Source organism: Syngnathoides biaculeatus, chromosome 13 (assembly GCF_019802595.1).
Source record: "Syngnathoides biaculeatus isolate LvHL_M chromosome 13, ASM1980259v1, whole genome shotgun sequence".
In the NCBI taxonomy this organism is placed as follows: domain Eukaryota; kingdom Metazoa; phylum Chordata; class Actinopteri; order Syngnathiformes; family Syngnathidae; genus Syngnathoides; species Syngnathoides biaculeatus.
In genome coordinates this window covers 23,080,152-23,103,247 of record NC_084652.1, presented here as the reverse complement: position 1 = coordinate 23,103,247, position 23,096 = coordinate 23,080,152, and the positions used below count along the sequence as shown (strand labels likewise).

At 40.7% G+C, this 23,096-nt stretch overlaps 1 protein-coding gene across 5 annotated transcripts in view; it reads left to right on the top strand.

The window, feature by feature from the left end:
• The window catches only part of brinp2 (bone morphogenetic protein/retinoic acid inducible neural-specific 2), a 254,817-nt gene that overhangs the window by 119,182 nt on the left and 112,539 nt on the right, over window positions 1–23,096 (top strand). For 3 of the 5 annotated variants that reach the window (XM_061838207.1, XM_061838209.1, XM_061838205.1), the window contains 2 exons: window positions 13,775–13,900; window positions 20,782–20,972. In XM_061838207.1, the coding sequence (XP_061694191.1) occupies window positions 13,775–13,900; window positions 20,782–20,972 (317 nt within the window). Of the gene's footprint in view, window positions 1–13,774; window positions 13,901–14,520; window positions 14,531–15,093; window positions 15,146–20,781; window positions 20,973–23,096 lie in introns of those variants that run through there. The other 2 variants (XM_061838210.1, XM_061838208.1) reach the window with 2 other exon arrangements.

Below are 23,096 nucleotides of genomic sequence, written 5' to 3'. Positions count from 1 at the left end.
ACACCCCTATTTCACCAGATATTAATTCTGGGAAATAAAAGTTGATCCTGTGTTGCCAAATCTAAATGAAACCGAAACATAAAGTACAATATTAAATCAGATGTCCTTGCCCGTGTTAATTTACCTAGGTATTTTCCAAGTTTAAAAGAACCGAAATTGGCATGCAACATTTTTACTTTTTAACAACCTATAATGTTTTATTTCTGTGGTGAAAAATGCTAATTTATTTTTCACCAAATGGTTAAAAAAAGCAACTGGAAAACAAACCAATCAAAATGAACTGTATACCTTTCAGAATAATCTACTGCATAGAATATATATTCATCAGAAAAGATGTTAGCTTGATGTATGGCCACTTAAACCACTGTCATGTTTGACTCAACAAGATGGAGAGAAAATGCATCTGGGTCGCAAAAAAAAAAAAACATCCTCATGAAAAAAAAATCACAGAGAAGGAATACATCTGCATATCTGGCTGTTAATTGTATAATACAAATGAGAATTATGATGGTGGTTGGTCCTGAATTATGACTTTGACTGATTCCATGAAAATGTAAGTACAACAAAAATAAGCACTGGAAAAACATGCCACCAAAATACTCGTTCGGCCACCAGTTACATTTAGTATTCAGGCAAAAATGAAACACAAACATTTTGTAGCATTAGCTGAATATTTAATGTTCATTCATACTGTAGGTGACCCACACAAATCATCAAATGAGAAAATCTCATTTTATCCACATTATTTGGAATCATAGTGTCACACATTAAGATGATCTAGTTAAGAAAATTATTTTTCCTTTGACAGTATATTCCTTGTTTGATGGGGAAATTGATAGCATTGCTTGATTTACTTAGTTTGTCCATCCATCCATTCATCCATTTTCTTAGCCGCTTATCCTCACAAGGGTTGCGGAAGTGCCAGAGCCTATCCCAGCTGTCAACAGGCAGGAGGCAGTCTACACCCTGAACTGGTTGCCAGCCAATCACAGGGCACATGGAGACAGACGACAGTCGGACCAACAATCGCACCTAGGGGCAATTTAGAGTCTCCAATTAATGCATGTTTTGGCATGTGGAAGGAAATCAGAGTCCCCTGAGAAAACCAACGCAGGCACGTGGAGAACATGCAAACTCCACACAGAGAGAGGCTCAGATTTGAACTTCAGTCCTCAGAGCTGAGAGAGCTAAAGCTGTGCCACCGTGCCACCCTATTTTTGGCCACTGTGACAAAATTTACCAAGTCCTTCATTTTAGCACAGGTACATTTTTCAAGTTGGAAGGAATATTTTTGCTTCTTGAGCTGTCACCTTAACTCCTCATGTGGGGAATGATGATTTCCACTCACCACCCCAATCAGAACAGGAGGGGTGTTCTGTGATTGGACTTATGTGCTCCTGGATACGAGCAGCCGAAATGAGTTTCCTCTGCAGGGTGTCCAGGCTCTCCAGGGTGTGAATCATTCAAGAGGGACTCAAAGTATAACTGCTCCTAACCTGCAATGAGAGGAAATACATGAGGTGGCTCGGGCAGCTGTTTAGGATCCCTCCTGCATGTTTCCCTGATATGGTGTTACGGAGTTATGTTATGGAGACTCTGAGGATTCCCCAGAACACACTGGAGGGACTATCTCTCTCGGCTGTCTTGGGAATCCCTCGGGATCCCCTTGAAAGATCTGGAGGAAGTGGCTGTGAAGAGGGAGTTCTGGGCTAACTTGCCAAAGTTACTGCCCCTGCGACCTGATCTTGGATAAGTGAAAGAAAATGGATAGCTGGATGGATATCCAGGTCCTCTCTTATTTCATTTCTAAGTTCTAGAATTTTGGAAATATAATTTTATCTCAGGCTTGAAAGTTGTCACATCTATTGATGCCTTTGGTGAAACTGATTTCCATGGAAGCTGTTTTAATTTGGACTCTCTCTCTTTGTCTCTCTGTGTCTTTGCAAGAATTAATACAGCTGTCACTAATTAACAGATTTAAAGCTTGACTTTCAGGGAAAGTAAAATTCAAGTGTATGTGTCCCTCTTTTTTAGGTGTACTGTTCAGTGGGAGATCACATATGTATTCAACCACTCGTTCATTTTTTTAAAACTGCTTATCACAGTGAGCTGGAGCACGGGTACTAATGAGTTGCTACCAGAGCACATATGCACTCACAACTGGTTACACTCACACCGTACCACGAGGCAAGTTAAAAGTTTTCGATTTAGCTACTGTGGATGTTATTGCAATGTGGTAGGAAGCCAGAGTATGGGGAGAACATGCAAACTCCACCCATGAAAGCCTGAGATGAGATTCAAAGCCAGCCATAATTATGAATGTATCACATGAAAAGTCTAAAACTTGCGACGTTTTACAAGCAAAGCTATCTAGAGCTTTAACTTCACTGTGCCTATTTCATCATTTCCCTTCTTTAATATCTGTTGAAATGAAATTACATTAAACCACTACATGATAATGTGAAAGTGTATGAAGTGATTTTGTGACACGTGGGACACGTTCTCTTTGTCACTGCAGGACAGAGGCCATGAATATCGAGTAGATTACAATGAGAAATGCTCGTGTTTGGAGAAGAATTCATCTTTTTAACCTCATGAGTTCTTTCAGTAGGTGTCATATTGGCAAACAGGTTAGCACATCTGCCTCACAGTTCTGAGAATCTGGGAGAGGAATTTGCTTCTCCCTGTGCCTGCATGGGTTCTCTCCGGATACTCCCTATTCCTCCCACTTTCAAAAAACATGCAAGATAGGTTAATTGAAGACTCTAAATTGCCCATATGAGTGAATGTGAGTTCATGTGGTTTTTCAACGTACAACTTACAACAGGCTGGCAACCAATTCAGGGTGTACCCTGGCTCTCTTCCAGAGTCAGCTGCCTCCATGCTGCTCTCTCTGTCTCTCTATAATATTTTAATTGACATAATTGCCAGAGGGGAAAAAAATAATTGAATTCCTGCTAGGCTTGATTTGCATTGATCGGTAGTGCTTACCTGACGGAAGGAGCTGGTTGTGGAAGGTCCAAAAGGATCCTGCTCGCTCTGTGGCGTGCGAGTATTCAAGAGTAGGTACGGTCGTGTTGACAATCAGTTCAGCTGTTTTGATTGTCCATTGCAGTCGGAGTTTGTTCTTTTTTTGTGGCAGCTCCAAACCAGACTCTGATGGCGGTACACAGTACAGATTGGATGACCGCTGTGCAGAATTGTCTCAGCAGCTCTTGTGACAGGCCGTACTTCTTCAGAAGCCGCAAGAAGTACATCCTTTGCTGGGCTTTTTTGAGGATAGAGTTGATGTTCGTCTCCCATATATGGTCCTCTGAGACTGTAATTCCCAAGAATACACAGCCGACGCATAGAGTGTGTCCGGTTTGGTGACCTCAGCATCGGATCTCTGCTCTTTGCAGATGATGTGGTTCTGTTGGCTTCGTCAAGCCATGATCTTCAACTCTCCCTTGAGCGGTTCGCAGCCAGTTTAAAAAGGGAGTCGTACTCTCACCGGGTTGGGGATGAGATTCTCCCCCAAGTGGAGGAGTTGAAGTATCTCTGGGTCTGGTTCACGAGTGAGGGAAGAATGGAGCGGGAGATCGACAGGCGTATCGGTGCAGTGATGCTGACTTTGTATCGGTCCGTTGTGGTAAAGAGGAGGCTAAATCAAAAGGCGAAGCTCTGAATTTACCAGTTGATCTAATTTCCTACCCTCACCTATGGGCATGAGATATGGGTCGTGACCGAAAGAACATCAACACATCCTGGATACAAGTGGCCGAAATGAGTTTCCTCTGCAGGGTGTCTGGGCTCTACCTTAGAGATAGGGTGAGAAGCTCAGTCATCCAGGAGCAGCTCAGTGTCGAGCTGCCACTCCTCCGCATTGAGAGGAGCCAGATGAGTTGGCTGGGGTGTCTGATCCGGATGCCTCCTGAACACCGAGAGGTGTTCCGGGCATGTCCCTCTGGAAAGAGACCCAGAGGATGACCCAGGATTTGCTGGAGAGACTATGTCACTCGGCTGATCTGGGAACGTCTTGGGATCCCTCCTAAAGAGCTGGGAGAAGTGGCTGGGGAAAGGGAAGTCTGGGTATCCCTGCTGAAGCTACTTCTCCCGCGACCCGACCCGGAGAAGCGTTAGAAAATGGATGGATGGATGGATGGATGGATGGAAATGCCAAATCTAAATGGTAACTGTTGAATATATACGCATCATGTATTGCAAAATGTTAAATGCTAAAACTAAATTTCAAGTCTCATGTTAAATATTAAATCTGAATAAAATATATTTTTATCAAATCAAATTCATCAACAGCGGCACGATGGATTAGCTGGTAAAGTATTAGGCTCACAGTTCCGAGGTACCGGGTTCAATCCCAGACCCGCCTGTGTGGAGTTTGCATGTTCTCCCCGTGCATGCATGGGTTTTCTCCAGGCACTCCGGTTTCCTCCCACATTCCAAAAACATGCAACATTAATTGGACACTCTAAATTGTCCCTAGGTGTGATCGTGAGTCCGGCTGTTTGTCTCTATGTGCCCTGCGATTGCCTGGCAACCAGTTCAGGGTGTACCCTACCTCCTGCCCCTTGACAGCTGGGATAGGCTCCAGCAACCCTTGTGAGGATAAGCGGCAAAAGAAAATAGATGGATGGATGGATCAAATTAATCAACAGTACTGTAGTGTGATATTATGCAACTGCGCTTTTGTCTGCTCTTCTTGGGTTTAATAATCTTACCAAAGCCTGGACAGGATGTATACACTCTATGCAATATTTTTTTTATTTTAGCAATGACTGTGCCTTTATGTACGTATTTTATCTGTCATTTTTACCTATGATGTTCTATTTTTATTCTCTTTTATTCCTGCATGCACCTTGTGGAGAAGCACATGTCATTTTGTTGTATAGGGTTGTCATATAGTGACATTAAAGTCTTTTGTTTTGATTTTGATTAAAAATGATGAGATGTAAGATGCTTCACTTACCATTAGGGAAAGGAGGCTGGGATGGCAAAGAATGAAGGGAGGCTGCGCTCAGCTATTGCTAAGGAAGCAAGTGCAGGTAGCCCTTGCTAGCGATAAATTCCTCCTCCGCGTCCTTGCCTTTCTGCTCTTTCAAAGTTAGGAACATATGCCGTGCCTTTTCCTTTAATGAACATTCGGCTGATATTAATCCTACATTGATTCTGATCCTCCCATAAGTAATCTTTCCATCACGTTCTTTGATTTTTGCTTCGATTTTTCTTCACAAAAAAAGTTAGTCCGTGATCACTGTATCCCTCACTGAGGCAAACCCCTTCACTTGTGCTAAAATACGGGTTTTGTCCTGAATAATAATCGCCACGGTCGTCTGACTGAAGAGTCTTTATGTTCATCATGTCGCTTTGTGTTAATCCTTTCTCAGATTTTTTTTTTTTTTTTTAAATGATGTGAAGCTTTATATCCCTGGTCATTGCTTTTTTTTTTCGGCTGGACCAACATTGCTAAAAAATGTGTAAAAAGGTGGGCGAAAAAGCCAAATATACTCCCAGCGCTTAAACACAGATGAGCAATATGCATGAGCTAAGCAGAATGATGCGGTAGCCCAAAATGGTGGACAAGACAAGGGCGTCATGAAGTCGAAACATTTTAGGTTGCGACCGTTTTAACCCGAGAACTCCCTGTGTGTGTGCGTGTGTGCATGTGTGTGTGTGTGTGTCCATATACAGTATATATAATCATTTTCTTAGCCACTTATCCTCACAGGGATCGTGGGGAGCGCTAGAGCCTATCCGAGCTGTTAACGGGCAGAAGGTGGGGTAAACCCCTGGTCAGGACGTTATAGAGCCCCTGTTGACTTACATTACCTTACACTAATGGTTAACTGTGTTTTGTTGTCATTACATTATTCACCAGAAACCAAAGCAATAGAAAATTGCCCCATTTATATTTTTTCATCTGGGTATTTCTCCATGGTCCAATTATGATTTTCCAGCATGTATTCTTTGTTCAACCATCTTATCCCTATTACTTGCATACTGGGAAATCTTTTATCAAATTGTTGCCAAACCTCCAACCCAATTCAAATGAAATAGTTATTTGTTTCCCAGGATTACCTTGATGGGGTAAAATAGAATTCAGAACACTGGTTAGGAAGGGGGGCATTTTGGTGCAGCTGTAAAGCGTTGGCCTCACAGTACTGAGGACCTGGGTTCAATGCCTTTTCCCACCCGTGTGGAGTTTGCATGTTCTCACCGTATCTGCGTGGGTTTTATCCAGACATTCCAATTTCCTCCCATCTCCCAAAAACATGCATTAATTGGACACTCTAAATTGCCCATAGGTGTGATTGTGAGTGCGACTGTTGTCACCATGTGCCCTCCGATTGGCTGGCAACCAGTTCACAGTGTACCCTGCCTCCTGGCCATTGACAGCTGGGATAGGCTCAAGCACTCCGTGACCCTTGTGAGGATAAGAGACAAAGAAAATGGATGGAAGGATGGATGGATGCAAGACAAAGATTTAATCAGAATAACAGTTTAAAATGTGGCAAATAAGTTGGGAAGGTAATGTTTTTTTTCTTAGAGCATGAAAGAAGGGTAAATAAGTCTCTGTACTGCTTGTGTTGGAGAAGAAGACAAGCACACCATACAAGATAAGACCAGATGGTGGCCATGTGCTGAAAACCTATCAGTAACCACATTGTGTTGCTTTACTGGATACCTTATATTTTGCAGTGAGTCAACTGGAATAATTAAATGTCAAATGTGTCGAGAATTTTTTCAAAGAGTCCTTCCTGCAACAGTGTACACGTTTTGGTGAAAGTAGACTTGTATATGAAACGGTGGAGCGTACCCACAAAATTTTATTACAGAAGTAAAAGCAGGGCTCTGTACTAGCTTTTGCACTTGTAGCAGTGGTGTGATCAACTGAAACATTTGGGTACACCAGAACATGATTTGGTCACACACTGTTTTGAGGAGGTAGAGTGTGATCATGACATACAATAGAATACATAACATGAAGTAAATGTTGACAGTGACTCAAGATCCATCCATCCATTTTCTTATTAGATTATCCTCACAATGGTCATGAGAGTGCTGGAGCCTATCCCAGCTATCATCGGGCAAGAGGCGAGGAAGACCCTGAACTGGTTGCTGGCCAATCACAGACGGCATGGAGAGAGACAACAGTCGCACTCACAATCACACTTTGAGGCAATTTAGAATCTCCAATTAATGCATACTTTTCGTGATGTGGGAGGAAACTGGAGTGACCAGAGAAAACCCACGCAGGCACAGGGAGAACATGCATACTCCTCACAGGCGGGCCTGGGATTTGAACCCTGGTCCTCAGAACTTTTTTTTTTTTTTTTTTTAGAATGACCAATAATGAAACAGAATAACCAAGTCACAAAGATCTACCCACTATTAAAATGCAAAGCATATTTTAAAGTCGATTGAGGATTCCGTATGTGTAAATGTTTGTTTGTGTGGCTTGCATAACCGCATGAGCCAATATTGCACAACACAACATAGTGAACCATAAACATTTTTGTAACTATCTGAGTTTATGTTGATAACTAGAAAACACCACATGAATGAAAATGCACATTTGGGCTGTGTCACTCATGTCAGTAGATTCGTTGAACTGCAGTGAGAAACAATTACAAACGCCAATGTCTTTCCACACATCTGCCATGGCTTCTCAGGTCTGTAATTATACTCCTTGACAGCAGTAGACCTTTTTTTGAAGATAATATTTCCGCCTTATTTTTTAAGGTTGGAACAATGAGTCAGCTATGCCTCTTTGACCATCTCTCCGTCTTGGAAGGACTTCTTGTTACTAATAATGATGCGACGAACTCGGAACAAATGGCAGGTTTCGCTGTTGAACTCTGATGTGTGAAAAGTGGTTGCTGTGCAGCCAAATGGGATTTTAGTTCCTTCAATGTTCGCATTCTCAGGTTGCTTTTTGGCGGAATGTCGATTTCGTATTTTCCATAAACATTTGGAAAATGCCGCGACACATCTCGCTACACTGGCAGATGAGGCAAACGCACTTCAAAAATGACATAGTGGAAAAAAAAGTCCGCCTGCCATTCCATATGAAAGTGATACGTTTGTCTTTTTCTTTGCTCCAGCATCCATACTCATGTTTGAGAAGATTTCTTTACTTGGAAAAAAAAAAGCGAGGGCTTAAAACAGTGGGGGAACTCGCTGACTAGTGTACGTTGTCATTGTTTGCACATGCAAAGTTAGCTAAAGGTCCGAAAAATATGGCTGAACTCTTTTTTTTTTTTTTTTTTTACCGGCACGCCATCGCGATCAACCGAGATTGCCACACCGATCGCGATTGACGCATTGAGCACCCCTGATGTACAGTATTAGGACCTTGCTTTTTGCCATGTGTTTTTGTACTTCTGCCTTTATGGACTGCTTACCTGTGTATAACCAAAGCCTGGAATAAAACCACCCCCAAAATCATGTCACTGCCTTGGAGTCCTGCATTTCGGTCCTACTGTTTGTCCCATGCTCGTGACAGAACGAACATGCCTAATCAGGACCCAGCGGGAAAAATGCTGTATCGCCGGTCTGCCTCCAAGGACCCTCAGCCTGCCGACAAAGCATTCCCTCTCCTGTGGATTAAGTGTTCCCTTTCCAAGTGGGCTCTGTCTTTTTGTCCACTACTACCTTTTCACCTGCCCTCCCCTACGTATTATGATTATTCTCCACGCCGACCCGTTCACCGCCACGTTTTGTTAGACTCAGATTGTTTTTTATTTTGAGGAGGACCTTTCCTTACAGTGAAGAAAGTGGGTATCTGAACACCTTGCTATATTGCAAGTTCTCCCACTTAGAAATCATGGAAAGGTCTGAAATTTTCATCTTTGGTGCATGTCCACTGTGAGAGTAATAACCTAAAAAGAAAAATCCAGAAATCACAATTTTTTTTTGACAATTTATTTGTGTGATACAGCTGTAAATAAGTATTTGACCACCTGGGAAAACCAATGTTAATATTTGGTCAAGTAGCCTTTGTTTGCAATTACAGAGGTCAAACATTTCCTGTAGTTGTTCAAAAGGTTTACACACACAGTAGGAGGGATTTTGGCCTACTCCTCCAAACAGATCTTCTCTAGATCATACAGGTTTCAGGGCTGTCACTGACAAACACAGAGTTTCAGCTCCCTCCAAAGATTTTCTATTGGGTTTAGGTCTGAAGACTGGCTTGGCCACGCCAGAAGCTTGATATGCTTCTTACGGAGCCACTCCTTGGTTTTCCTGGCTGTGTGCTTTGGGTCATTGTCATGTTGAAAGACCCAGATACCATCATTCTTCAATGTTCTGACTAAGGGAAAGAGATTCTTCCCCAAGATCTCACAATACATGGCCGCAGTCATCCTCTCCTTAATACAGTACAGTCATCCTGTCCCAAGTGCAAAAAAAACACCCCCAAAGCATGCTACCTCCCCCCATGCTTCACAGTAGGAATGGAACCTTCCGTGCCATGCATGATTTCAAACCATGATGTCTTTGTGTATTACCAACAGTCACCTTAGGAATGGTGGTCCCAGCTCTTTTCAGGTCAGTGACCAAGTCTTGTCGTGTAGTCCTGGGCTGATTCCTCACCTTTCTAAGGGTCACTGAGGCCCCACGAGGTGATATCTTCCATGGGGATCCACTCCGATTGAGATTGCCCGTCATGTTTCGCTTTTTCTATTTTCTAATGTTTGCTCCAACAGTGGACCTTTTTTCATCAAATCCTGGCTCGCCTATGTGGAGTGTGCATGTTCTCCTCTTGGCTGGGTGGTTTTTATCCTGGTACTTTGGTTTCCTCACACATCCCGAAAACATGCACGGTAGATTAATTGAAGACTGTCAATTATCTGCAGATATTAATGTAAGCATGAATGGTTGTTTATATGTGCCCTGCAATTGGCTGGCAACCGGATGAGGGTGTTCTCCGCCTCTCGCCTGATATAGCTGGGATAAGCTTCTGTGTACCCGTGACCCTAGTTTGGTTAAGCGGTGTTGATAATGGTTGAAACGATGGAGAATTTAAATAATGTGATAAAAAAATGTTTTTTGAATGAAAAGCTCTTGAATCAATTCCACACTCTCCCCCCAAATTAAGTCGTCCCTTGACATACTATAGCTGAAAATAGAGGAAATACGTACATCTTTTTTTTATTTTATATAAATATCCCTGCATAGTTTAATAAAATAATGATGACATTGTGGAAATAGTTTGGTTGTTTAAAAAGGACAAATATTTGATCCAGTAAATTAAAAAAACATGATACAATTTCTACCTATAGTTAAAGCATGATTTTTTCCAAATTATATTACCTTTAATTCTTTTAGATACTTACTGTTGGCCTAATTCTTAAGTACTGTTTAGAAGCAGATACATTTATTGCATTTAAGACAAAACGAAAGAAAATGTCTTTTTCGGTTTGTTGCACTCATGTCAATGCAATGCACATTGACATGTATTGTCTTTGTTGTGGAGTCTTTAGCCAAAAAGATTCTGCTGAAGCATGACGGCACTTAAAAATAGCTGACAGACAGACTCATCTTAGATTCTGTTGCCTCATAAGTAGACAGGTGACACCTTACGTATTTATAACACAATTCAAATGCAACAACAATGGCAGGGTTGGATCATTCTTTAACATTCAACATGGTAATCTGCAAAGGTTCGATCAAGGCAAATGGACTGTTCTTGATTGTTGAAGATATTTCACCTTTAAACCAAAGGCTTTTGGATTTGTGTTGATGCAGTTTAGAAATCAAGAAGCCTTTTGGACTTAAATGTGAAAGGTCTTCATCAAACAAGGAATGTTGAGATGCTTTGTTCACGAATGGAACAACAGCGTGTGGCCAGGCTTGTGACCAGCATAAGGAAGAGGTGCGAAGCTGTTATGGATGTGGATGGTTCTTACACAGATACTGGGGCTCCTTGGTGTGAAATGAATACATTGTTGATTTGCCAATATGTCTTGTTTCTTTAAACGTCAATCATCCATTCCACCAAAAATCAAACAAGAGTCAAAGGCAAAAACAATAAGCAATTTGGTATTGTCAGAGAAGATTTGGGAAATTTTTCACTGAGACAACCGATGGACGTTTCAGGATCATTTTTGTGCCTGGTGAAAGATTGTAAAATGAATCCAAGCATTGCTGAAATTTGAGAGGTCCCATTTTTAAACAATTTAGAAATGTATAAGACCACAAAAGAGAACTTGGTTGTAATGTAATATTTTCACAACAAAAACGTAGCAACCTACCCCCTCTCCCCTCAGCTGTTCCATCAATAGTGCTCGGCCAGGGGCGTAGTCATTCCACTCTCTCACACGAGCCTGCTCTGGGGAGGAGCCTTCTCACCTCTGCCTTATCTGTGTTAATCATGCCATGCATAAAACCCTCATGTCTCATGTTGTCCTTTGCGAGTTCGTTGTGCCTCATTGCCATGTTCCAGCCTTTCTTGTGCCTCATAGTCATGTTCTTGTATTTCTTGTTCCATGTTTTTCAACTCATAGGAATCTGACTTTGAGGTCAGAAGAAGAACAAGAACAGGGTTGTTCACAATAACACCTAGGGGCAATTTCTCCAATTAATGCATGTGTTTTGGATGTGAGAGGAAACCGGTTTGCCCGGAGAAAACCCACACAGGCATGTGGAGAACATGCAAACTCTACACAGGCTGGCCTGGGATTTGAACCCTGGTCCTCAGAACTGTGAGGCCAACGTTTTACACCATAACGCACATATACTAACAATTCATATTTAATATCTTCTTTGTTTTCTACAAAAATATCAACAGATCCTGGTTTATTTACTTTTAATATATTTTATGCAGTACCCTGTATGTGGCTTCCAACAAAGTTTATAATCCATCACACCCAACAATATTGTCATGCTCCTGGCATCCTCCCCAGGCTGGGTGTGGTCAGCCAATTAGTCGACACACAACTGCACCCTGTTTTGGCTGATGACACTCAGTACTTATAGAACACGGGGGACAACTAGTCCTCCGCCAGATCGTTGATTCCCATGCCTCGTTCCCACAATCCCGTATACCTGACCTACCGTGTATAGACCCTCGCCTGTTCCCTGACAATCCTAGTAAGCCTGCCTCTTCTGATACTGCTGCTTTTCCTGACTGACTCGCTGATCATTGACCACGGACCGAATAAAGGATTTCTGTACACTACCTGCTTGCGTCTGGAGTCGTGCATTTGGGTCCGCCCTCGAGCCTCGTTCGTGACAAATATATATATATATATATATATATATATATATATATATATTTTTTTTTTTTTTTTTCATTTCAGACCCATTTAATTTTCATAGATTTTCACTATTACCTGCTCAAGCACCAAACACCAAGAATTTAGCTTTGCTTTCTTTTAGTGACAACTTAACAAACCATTTCCTTAAGAATATCAACTCCCTCACCATAGATATCGATATTCCTTAATGTCCTCTCCTGAACTCATCTGTGGGCATAACACATTTAATAATTTGATACCCGTAAAATATAATTTACTCTATATAAAGTATTGATGACCTGGAACCTAATACTGAACATTGTAGAACAGTACATGTTATTTTTCAAGGCTGTGGCCTTGTATTGTTCAGTTTCACTTATTATAACATATGGTTTTGAACCAATGTTGTTATTATTCCATAATAATATTTTATTGTGTAAAATTAAGAAATGGTCAATTGTATGAGAGGCTTTGTGTAAATCAATCAATACACATATACTAATATGTTGTTACTTATCTATTACTGTTGCAAAATCCTGCCAAAATCCATCATTGCTAGAGAGTTTGATCAATTGCTCAAACCCATATTGATGGTCACTTAATAACTAGTATTTTTCAATTATGTCATCAAGTCAATATAGAAATAATCTTTCAAGTATTTTTGAAGACTGTGGTAGCAACGATACTGTCCCATTATTTCATAGACAGAGTCTGTCCCCACTTTATACATTGAAACTGCCTTATCTGTTTTCATTTTATCAGGGCGAAGACAATTTTTAAATGATGTATTGGATATATAAGTAAATATGGTTTGAGGGCATAATCGAAAACTTACATTGTGGTTGACATATCAATTGTTTTCTACTCAGTGGATGTTTGCTCTTATACTTTCTAACAAACTGTAAAAACATCACCTATGAACTCCATTGAGAAACATTGCTGAAATTATATGTATTCATTTAAATTCATTATTATGGTGAATATTTTCATCCGTCAGAAAATTATTTTTTCCAGCCATATTTGTACCCCGTGGTCTATAAATATAATTATTTAGTATTATTTTAGCATCATTGATTGATTTTGATTGTTACACATTGCATAATTGTGTATAGCCACTGTCATATCATAAATCATACTTCATTCAACAAAAGTCTTTACAAGCAGGGCAACGCTGCCTGATCCTTTACATTTTCTACATTTTATAGCCCTCTGAAAACCCACGCCCCGCTAATTTGTCAACAAAGTCTCTGAAAATGCTATCACAATAAACCTGTCTTCAGTGACTCTTGAAATGACACATTTTTGTAGAGATTGCTTTTGAAAAGAATCACAGAAAGCACATCCATTTTCACATTATTACTAAAATTGTTCTACAAATAATAATCACATTTCAAATCCTGATAAAAGGGAATTTCTATATCCCTGAGATTACTACTTTTTAACTCAAAATGTTTATGTTCTTGAAAATTAAAAGACTATTTACTTACACATCTGTCAGGTGTTTGTTTCGCTCAAAAACATTTTCTTTGCTTTCGCAGCACACCAAACAACAACGATAAACTATATATACTCGACTGGTCAATCTCCCCCATCATCCATCCATCATTAGCCTATCATCCATCTCATCACTTGATTCAGGTGTGGACAATGCATCGATCATGCAGGTATAGTGATTGACATTGGGTTAGACTAATCCTGGCCTCTTCTGACGTCACTGCATGTTGGCTTCCTATTCACCATCTGTCTCTTGCTTTTTGGCAGTCGCTGCAGCTCCGATATGCCCCCGATAATACATTCAGCCTCCCACCCCACCCCACACCCTTGGTAGATTGTGAGCGGTGGGTTGCCTGAAAAGTAGATCTTGGGGCAAAAAAGTGTGGGTACCCCTATGCTACAGTTTGTTGTCCATGTGTCCTGGATTTGAGTTCCCTTTCTCAAGATTGTAGCTTGTCTTGCAAATGCCGTATTTATTTTTACAAGAGCCCTATGTACATCTACCACTTTTCCCTACTATTTTCTTACCATCTTTGACGATTCAAGTTTTTGTTTTACAATCACAAATCAGATGATGATGCTGGACAGTTGTATTGTCTTTCGGTTAATATATGACAAGCTGTTTCTACAGTCCAAGGGAATGTTTTTTTAAAGTGTACATTACTCCTACAGAATGCACCATCTTACCTGATCTTGGAAAGTGCTGTAACAGTTTGAGGATCACGAATACTCAGCCAGCAGTCCAGATGCAGCCAGGTGGCAGCCTATTGAGTAATTCTGGTCTCGAGCACTGTAACACTGTACATAACATGCATTTGAAGTTTTCCTTCATTGATTCACTTTCTGAACCGGTTATCCTCACTCGGGTCACAGGCGTGCTGAAACCGAACACAGGTCTCTTTGGGCAAGAGGTGGGAAACACCCTGAACTGGTCGCCAGTTAATCGCAGGGCACACATAAACAAACAACCAGTCAGTCACATTCACACCTATGGGCAATTTAGAGTCTTCCATAATGCGTGTTTTATTTTTTATTTTTATTTTTTTAGGGGGGGGTGTGGGACGAGGCCAGAGTACGTGGAGAGAACCCACGCAGGCACAGGGAGAACATTCAAAATCTATACAGGATTTGAACCTGGGTCCTGTGAGGCATACATGACAACTAGTTCCCCCATTGCAAGTTCATCCCAGATATTTTCCCCACCAACTATGAAATGAAGAAAAAAAAAAGATACAATTATATCGCATCACTACAATATGTTGATTTTCTCACTTGACTGCAATGAATAATTAAATATTTTAAATGTTTGTTAAATCAAGTTATATGAAATGTTTTCAACACATCATCTTCATTTCATTTTCAGTGTCTCCTGTGCATGAAGTTTCCTTTGAACATGAAAACATTTGAATGAGATGGTGAGAAAATATCAGACCCTCTGTATCAAGGCTCATTACCATGGATGATTGATTGTGAGCAGTGAAGCACAATTTCCATGCTGTGATTTGAAGGTTATGCACTCAACCAACCCTCAACTCCAGAAATTGCCTCTGGGAGTATTTGGTTCAGTTTTTCTTAAAATGTCAATCTTAATATGGGAAACTACCTGTTTCAGATGCAACCACTTATTATAAACTTTAAACTTTCTGGTCAACTCACAAACCTCACATAATAACCAACAGCTTGGAACAAATAGACTAGAAAGAAGTGCAAACTCCGACCACACTATCCATGAGCCAATTCTCACATTGAATTCTTACATCATAGTCTACTGAAGTATAATAAATAATAAACAATTCCATGATGTCACAGTACTGGCTTATTCAGAAAGTTATCTATTTTTCAAGCAATTGACAGCTAAATACTAAAAGAATTATGAAATCTTTAGTGTAGCTCAGTGCTCCTCAAATAGTAGGGCGGGGGGGTCACATTGTGATACTGAGGGAAAATGTGTGAGACTCTGAAGAAAATGATTAACAACATCATTAAATGTTAAAAATAAATGATATCCTCTATTGTAAATTGATCAATATCTCTTTGTTTTGTACTTTCTTCAATATTTATAAGGATTAAATTAGATTATCGTTAATATACAGTGTTACATAGACGGGGCGACGCTGGGGTGACGTGTGGTGGCATGGGGGAGGGTTCACAAATGGTTTTCTTCTTCTCGGGTGGGCCGTAACAGAAAATAATTCAGAAGCACTAGTGTAGCTGTAGATTGCAACTGACAAAAGTCAACACACATTTTAGTAAAATAATGATATCGTTTACAAAGCTCAAGGTAGTGCGAACTATGGGCCAGTCCTGAGTTTGGATGAATGTGAAGGATTGCGTCAGGAAGGGCATCTGAGTGGAAACTTTCAATGTCTATGTTTTGGTTTGGATTATCTTGAGTTTTGTGTCATGCGTTCCTGTGTTTTATGTTTCCTGTCTTGTGTATTATTGTCCATGTTTTGGTTTGTGTTGTTTGGTTTTGCTTCAGCTTTTCCTATCTTCCATGTTTTTTTGTTTTGTGTGCTCATTTAGTTATTGTTTCAACCTTTTCTCGTCAACCACCTACCTTGTGTTGACCAATCAGCTCCCTCCACTCACTCGTGTCTTCTCCAGTGCCCCCTCATTGTCTCATCAATCTGTTTTCGTTGGTTCATTGTCATTGTCACGTGTCATTGCCTTTGTCTATGACATGACTTAATCACCCATCTTGTTTTGTCTACAGTTTTAGCTTTATTCAAGTATTTTTTTTTACTTTGGTTATCTGCTGTGGGGCTTTGTTGAGTTGGTTTTGAGCATGTTTCTTGTTTGCCTTTTCTTGGGAATTAAATACAATTTTTGAGACTCCTGAATTCCTGCCTTGCCTCCCTGCTTTCCTGCATTTTGGTCCTGCATGTTTTTACCTTCCCTTCCTTTCCTTCAAATCCCCTAACCGTGACAAAATGAACCAACCAGAACAGGACCCAGCAGGAAAAAGACTGCGTCACTCTGTACACTACCAGTCTGCCTCCTGGTGCCCTCAGCCTGCCAACCAGACCTACCCTTCTCCAATTAGCCCTATTGTTCCTTCTCCTCTGTCATTTTCACATTTCCCCCACTTTTTTTTTTATTGTTATTCATCATGCCCTACCATTTTATCAGATTTTTGAAAAATCTGATTATTTTTGTTTGTTTACGATTCTGACAGATGGCCCCGAATTAGTTACCCTCCTGTCTGATTCCGACTCTGACACAGATTTAGAATTTTCTCATTCCTTCCCCATTTTTTTACCCCCCAGAGTGGTCAATGTTTGTCACATCTTCATGTCATCATTTCCAGCCCCTGTGAGCCCAAGTCCTTTCCCTCTGAGCATTACTTGGCCACTGGTTTGATCATCTATCCGGGACCGCTGCATGGTTCCCAAGTAAAGGCCAAATTTTGTCCCATTTTTTGTCAGTTGTTCCCAACTCACTTAATTTTTCACTAGTTCCCACACCCTATTCCACATCTCCAATTAAATCACGTCCATCTAAACCTGGCGCCAAGTCTCCTTATTCCGTGCCTTTTCTTGTCACCTCATTCTGTACCACTTGTTGTTCACCTTCCTGAGTTCCTGTGCATTCCGCCCCTCTCGTTTCATCTGGTTCCAAGCTCAAAGGTGGCAGGCTGAGGAAGCGACTGCAGGGCCTGAATTAACAGACAAATTGTCAATGGCAGTTTAAGTGACAAATGGAAACTATGTTTGGACACATTTTTCAGTCTTGATGGTTCATTTTTTCCCCCCAATATATTATACCAGGGTCCATTTTGTCCAGGTTTCACTGTATATTGGTGTAAAGGTACCACTCACATAAGAGGATGAAACAAATAGCCTTAAAAGTTAAAGTTCATCACACACCAAATATCTTGTTATGCCAGATAAAAATTGTTTCTAATATCTCGTTTCAAACAGGTGCATTGCTTTAAAGTGATTGTTCACCTTGAGAAGCATCTGATAGGCTCTGTCTTTTTCTTAGAAATAATAATCTCCAGGTGATTAGGTTATTTTCAAACATATTGCAAGCACAAACCTCCAAGAACTATACTCTGCATAGTCAACAGAGTTTATGAAACTAAATTTCTTACCTAAATGCCAGGGCTGCAGGTGCAATCACGGCTGTGCTAAAACTGTTTCATTAACATAATCTATCATCATTAGCCAAATATTCAGCCAATGGTCTGAGTCTTAACTCTTTGAAAGCAAAGCAAGGAAAGAAGAAAATGATTCAAAGCATATTTTATATTTGTACCTGTCTCAATCCACCCAGTTTACTTGCCAAAGCTTAGTCACTGTAAAGAAGGCCAGGAAGCACATCAGTCAGAATCAACGCCAGTTAATCAGTCTACAACTGCTGGCTGCCATTCTCCCTGGATTTCACATTACTCTGCAGCCAATGCTCAGTCAGGCGAGTGATAGGTAATGACTAATAGGGCTGCAATTAATTACTATTTTCATAGTTGTCTCGTCAATCAATGATTAAAACAATTGACTAGTCGACACTGATCTCACACTTTTGTTAATAATAATAATGATACTTGGCATTATGTCAATAACCTCAAACTGACAAGACTTGAAATAGCAGAAATGCCTATTGAGGAGCGACAATGCTTGTGGGACAATTTTTTTCTGATGGCTGTGGGTTTTTCATTCTTTAAGAAAAAAATACCAATACTTTAGGCTTTGCCATTGTGGACCAAGAAATAATGCACTATTAAACAAATCAATTTGTATTTGTATTATCAATGTTCTCCGGCTGCCCTGCTAAATCTTGCACAGCGTGTCTTAAACCTGTTCTGGGTGCTCAGCACCCTCAAGACTACAAAGACATTCTGGAGCAAAATGTGCTGCCCGGTGTCAGAACACATGGTCACAGTTGCAGAATGTGTTTTGCAACAACATGAATACACAAACGCACAATACCCTACATGTTATGTGTCCATAAATCTGAAACATACAATCCAGAGAAAACACCCTTCAAAAATGAGGAGAGGCACCTTGGTTATGAAGAGTAGGTCAAAATATTCTATCAAGAAGCCAAAATACCCGAGATATGTTAAAAGTCACTTTGATATTTGGGAAAGATAAAATGAATGATCAAGACTTCACATAACTTCAGCTAATGCCATTGGAACTACACACTACAGAGAAATAAAATGGCTGCTGTTTACAAGAATGATTTAGATGGCTTTTTTGTTTTTGTTTGTGAGTAACAAATGTTACTAAATAATGAGCAATCGGTCTGTGGCCAGGCTGGAAGCATCTATTAGTGCATTGTGTGAGAATGAACCAACTAATGAAGCTTTAATTTCACCAGACTCCCCGAGGCAAAGGTTGCTGAGAAAAGCTTTGTCATAGTTTGTTAAATGGCAGCTTTCTTTTCTTTGAAAACACACAGTATACTGTATGCAACACAACTACAACCTAATTACTGTCAAATACTGCCTAACAGTGTGTCATCTCAAATTCCTCGTTCACATGTAAAGTGTGATTACAAAGGACACCAGCCAATTAATATCATCCATTCATCCATCCATCCATCCATCCATCCATCCGGGAGTGCTGGAGCCTATCCCAGTTGTCAATGGGCAGGAGGCAGGGTACACCCTGATTTGGTTGCCAGCCGATCACAGGGCACATTGTGACAAACAGCCGCACTCACAATCACAACTGGGGGCAATTTAGAGTATCCAGTTAATGTTGCATGTACCTGGGATGTGTTTGGGGGGGGGGGAGGGTTTGGGGGGGTTATTGCCCGGAGAAAACCCATGCAGGTACGGGGAGAACATTCAAACTCCACACAGGCGAAGTCGGAATCGAACCCTGGACCTCAGAAGTGTGAACCCAACAATTTACAGCTGACCCACCGCACTGACCCGCCCAATTAATCTACTTATTCAATTTATAGATTTTCCAACACCATAATTATGGAATATTCAACCATAAAATAAACTACTGACAAAACTCAGACTGGTAGCACAACCAGTGGGTAACAATGCAAAAGATATGGCTACATTTTTGTTTCAATGTGAATGTGTGTGTGCGTGCGTGCGTGTGTGTCAGAGAGAGAGAGAGAGAGAGAGTGAACTAGAGTCAGTTGTGGTATGCTGCTCTGAAATGCACATGCAATGTTCTGTAATAATCTGTAATTGTTATTTTGCCAGGAAATTATGCAGATGATTCAGATCTGCTCTTTTCTGTTATGATTTGCATAGTATTCGCATCCTGTACCTTGGGGTTACTACATGCCATTTTCGGAGTGTTTACGTGATAATTAGGCACTTGAAACTTGATTTTCTCAACTTGTGTCTCGGTCACAATGTTTATGAAATTGGCATTAGAATAGAAAAAATAATCAACTTTTCTTTTCCAGTTTATTTGTCTACTTGTACTTATTACTCATGTCAGGGTAACAAGGAAGCTTGTATATTTGATGATTTTTTTCAAGCAACCATAACAAAGATTTGGCAAAAGTACCTCACATTCAAGTGTATTTTTTTTTTATTTATTCTTTTTTTTTTTGACTGCCTAACCACCAGAGCTACTGGAAGACGAGGCAGCATGAGACAAACTTTCAATCCTTTGTCTTTCAACTGTTCTATAAAAATCTTCTTTTGCATCAAGTCATTCTTATGTATGGTCATATAACTGCATATTATATATATATATATATATATATATATATAATATTTTCCTTTGAATTATTGTTTTTATTTATTTATGTATTTTACATTACTGTTGCAGTTGCATCGTGCTTTTCTTTAAAAAAAAAAAAGCCAGGATAAGAATACTTTTAAATTACTGGATTGATTAACCGTATCATTATGAGTAGTAGTACTGTTAAAATTGTAAAGTCCGTAAAAGTAGTAAAATTATTATGTGGTACAAGATCCCTACAGAGTGAATGCATAGCTAAAGTCTCGAGTCTTTTACTCTACATGTGTAGGTTGTCAACACTATTTACACTCTCCTGAATAAAAAAGGAAGGGATGTTGAAAGAGTGGAATTGAGTGTGTATTTATTACTTGTGTTTCTCTTGTCAGGGAATTCAGCCACTGGAAGGTAAACAGCCTGGCTACAGAAAAGAGGGACATCTTTAAAGCTCCGTTGCCCTTGGCACCTGAGTTCCTACGTAACCTCCGATTACTTGGGCGACGGCCAACCTTGCAGCAAATCAACGAGAACCTCATTAAGAAGTATGGAACGCACTTCCTGGTGTCTGCTACCCTAGGAGGTAAGGAAACACTTTAGCTACCAGTAGCTTCTTCTGTCAACATATAAATCAGTTGTAACTATCCTTTTTAAGCCCAAGAATTTTTTTCTTCCACTTAGTGTAAGATAAGATCTATCGCAACAATATCCATGCATCCATCCATCCATCCATTTTCAGTTCAGCTTATCCTCACTCGGGTTGCAGGGCTGCTTGAGCCTATCCCAGCTATATTGGGCTGAGAGGCAGGGTACACCTTGAACTGTTAACAAGTCAGTACTATATCACCTCCTCTCCCAAATAAAAAAATACCACAGGTAAAGCTATTTCTTTTGCTCTTTTGACACCACCAATGCATACATAAAGTACATGCAGATTAGAACCACTAATCTGAACAATTTAAAAAAAATAGTACAATGGAATCTTGATAGAAAGGACTAAAAGGGGCAACCGGGTTGTCTGATATACCCAGTTATACATTACATTGAAGCATAACACATAAACACCATATGCACTCATGTTATTGTCCAGTACAAAATTGTTTTGTAGGTTTTTTGCATGAGCTGAAACAACCAACTGTAAAAGTGCTGCCTTTATGTAAAAATAAAACCACACAGATGAGATACTCAGCGGAGCTGTATCTCCACTCCTGAGTGGCCGGATTGATTCCTCACCTTTAGCTTTGTCTCCTTTCAATTCACCATCACTTTGCAGTTCAATAATCTCCATGTCTAATGCGAATGTAAACTCCTGCATTTTTCTCCACAGCTCTTCTGTCAATGTTCTAGAAAGAGTTGCATACAAAACCAACTATTTGACTCATGCTTTGTACTTTCACAAGTCTATGGTCAAATTATATGACTACAGTGTTTCCCCATTAATCGCGGGGGTTACCCTCCCGATACGCCCATGGATAATGAAAATCCACAAATAATGGATGTAGTAGTATTATACATATTTATGATATGTACCTTATTAAATTAAATTAAATTTTCTCCAAAATGGACAGCATACTTTACATGCACAATTCAGAATCAGTCATCTTTATTGGCCAAATGTGTAAAAAAAGGAGCTGGAAGAGTTGGTGGCCAGGATGTAGAGCGTCCGAAAGGATCCTGCCTGCTCTGGACCTAGTTCACGTTGCGTGCAAGTCTTCATTAGTGGGTAGAGTGGGGCTGACAATCTGTTCAGCGGGTTTGATTGTCCGTTGCAGTCGGAGTTTGTCCTTTTTTATGGTTGCCCCAAACCAGACTTTGATGGAGGTACACCGTACTGATTGGATGACCGCTGTGGATAACTGTCTCAGCAGCTCTTGTGACAGGCCATGCTTTCTTAGAAGCTGCAAGAAATAAATCCTTTGCTGGGTTAGGAACTTGAAGGTCTTGATGGTTGACACAAGATAGTTGCACAGGGTCAGGGGCAGCTGTGATGAATGATGCCTCCTGAAGTCCACAATCATCTCTACACTCTTCAGAGTGTTCATCGCCAGGTTGTGTTGACCACACCAAAGCTCCAGTCTTGCCACTTTCTGTCAATATGCAAACTCGTCACCGTTTTTGATGAGCCCGATGACCGTGGTGTCATCTGTGAACTTCAGGAGTTTGACTTCGCATGCCTCGAGGTGCAGTCGATTGTGTAGACCGAGATGAGGAGAGGGGAGAGGACACAACCTTGGGGTACTGATAGTGCATATGGATGAGGTGGTGTCCCTCAGCCTCACCTGCCGTGTCCTGTCCGTCAAGAAGTTGTATGTCCACCAGAAGATGCCAGGCACAGAGACACTGACGTGCAAAAGTTCTGGAGGAGAGGAGTTCAGGGATGATGGTGTCAAACGCAGAGCTGAACTCCACGAACAGGTTCCTTACATAGGTAGCCTTGCTTTTGAGATTTTCAAGGATGAAGTGCAGACCCATGTTGATGGCATCTTCCGCAGACCTGTTAGCTTGATAGGAAAACTGCAATGGGTCCAGCTAGGGACCTGCGACACCCTTGAGGTGGTTCAGCGCAAGGCGTTCAAAGGACTTCATGACCACAGATGTCAAGGCAACAGGCCTGTAGTCATTAAGACCAGAGACTGCTGCTTCTTTTGGGGACTGGTTTAATGGTGGAGTGTTTGAAGCAGGTTGGTACTTCACCCAGTTATAGAGA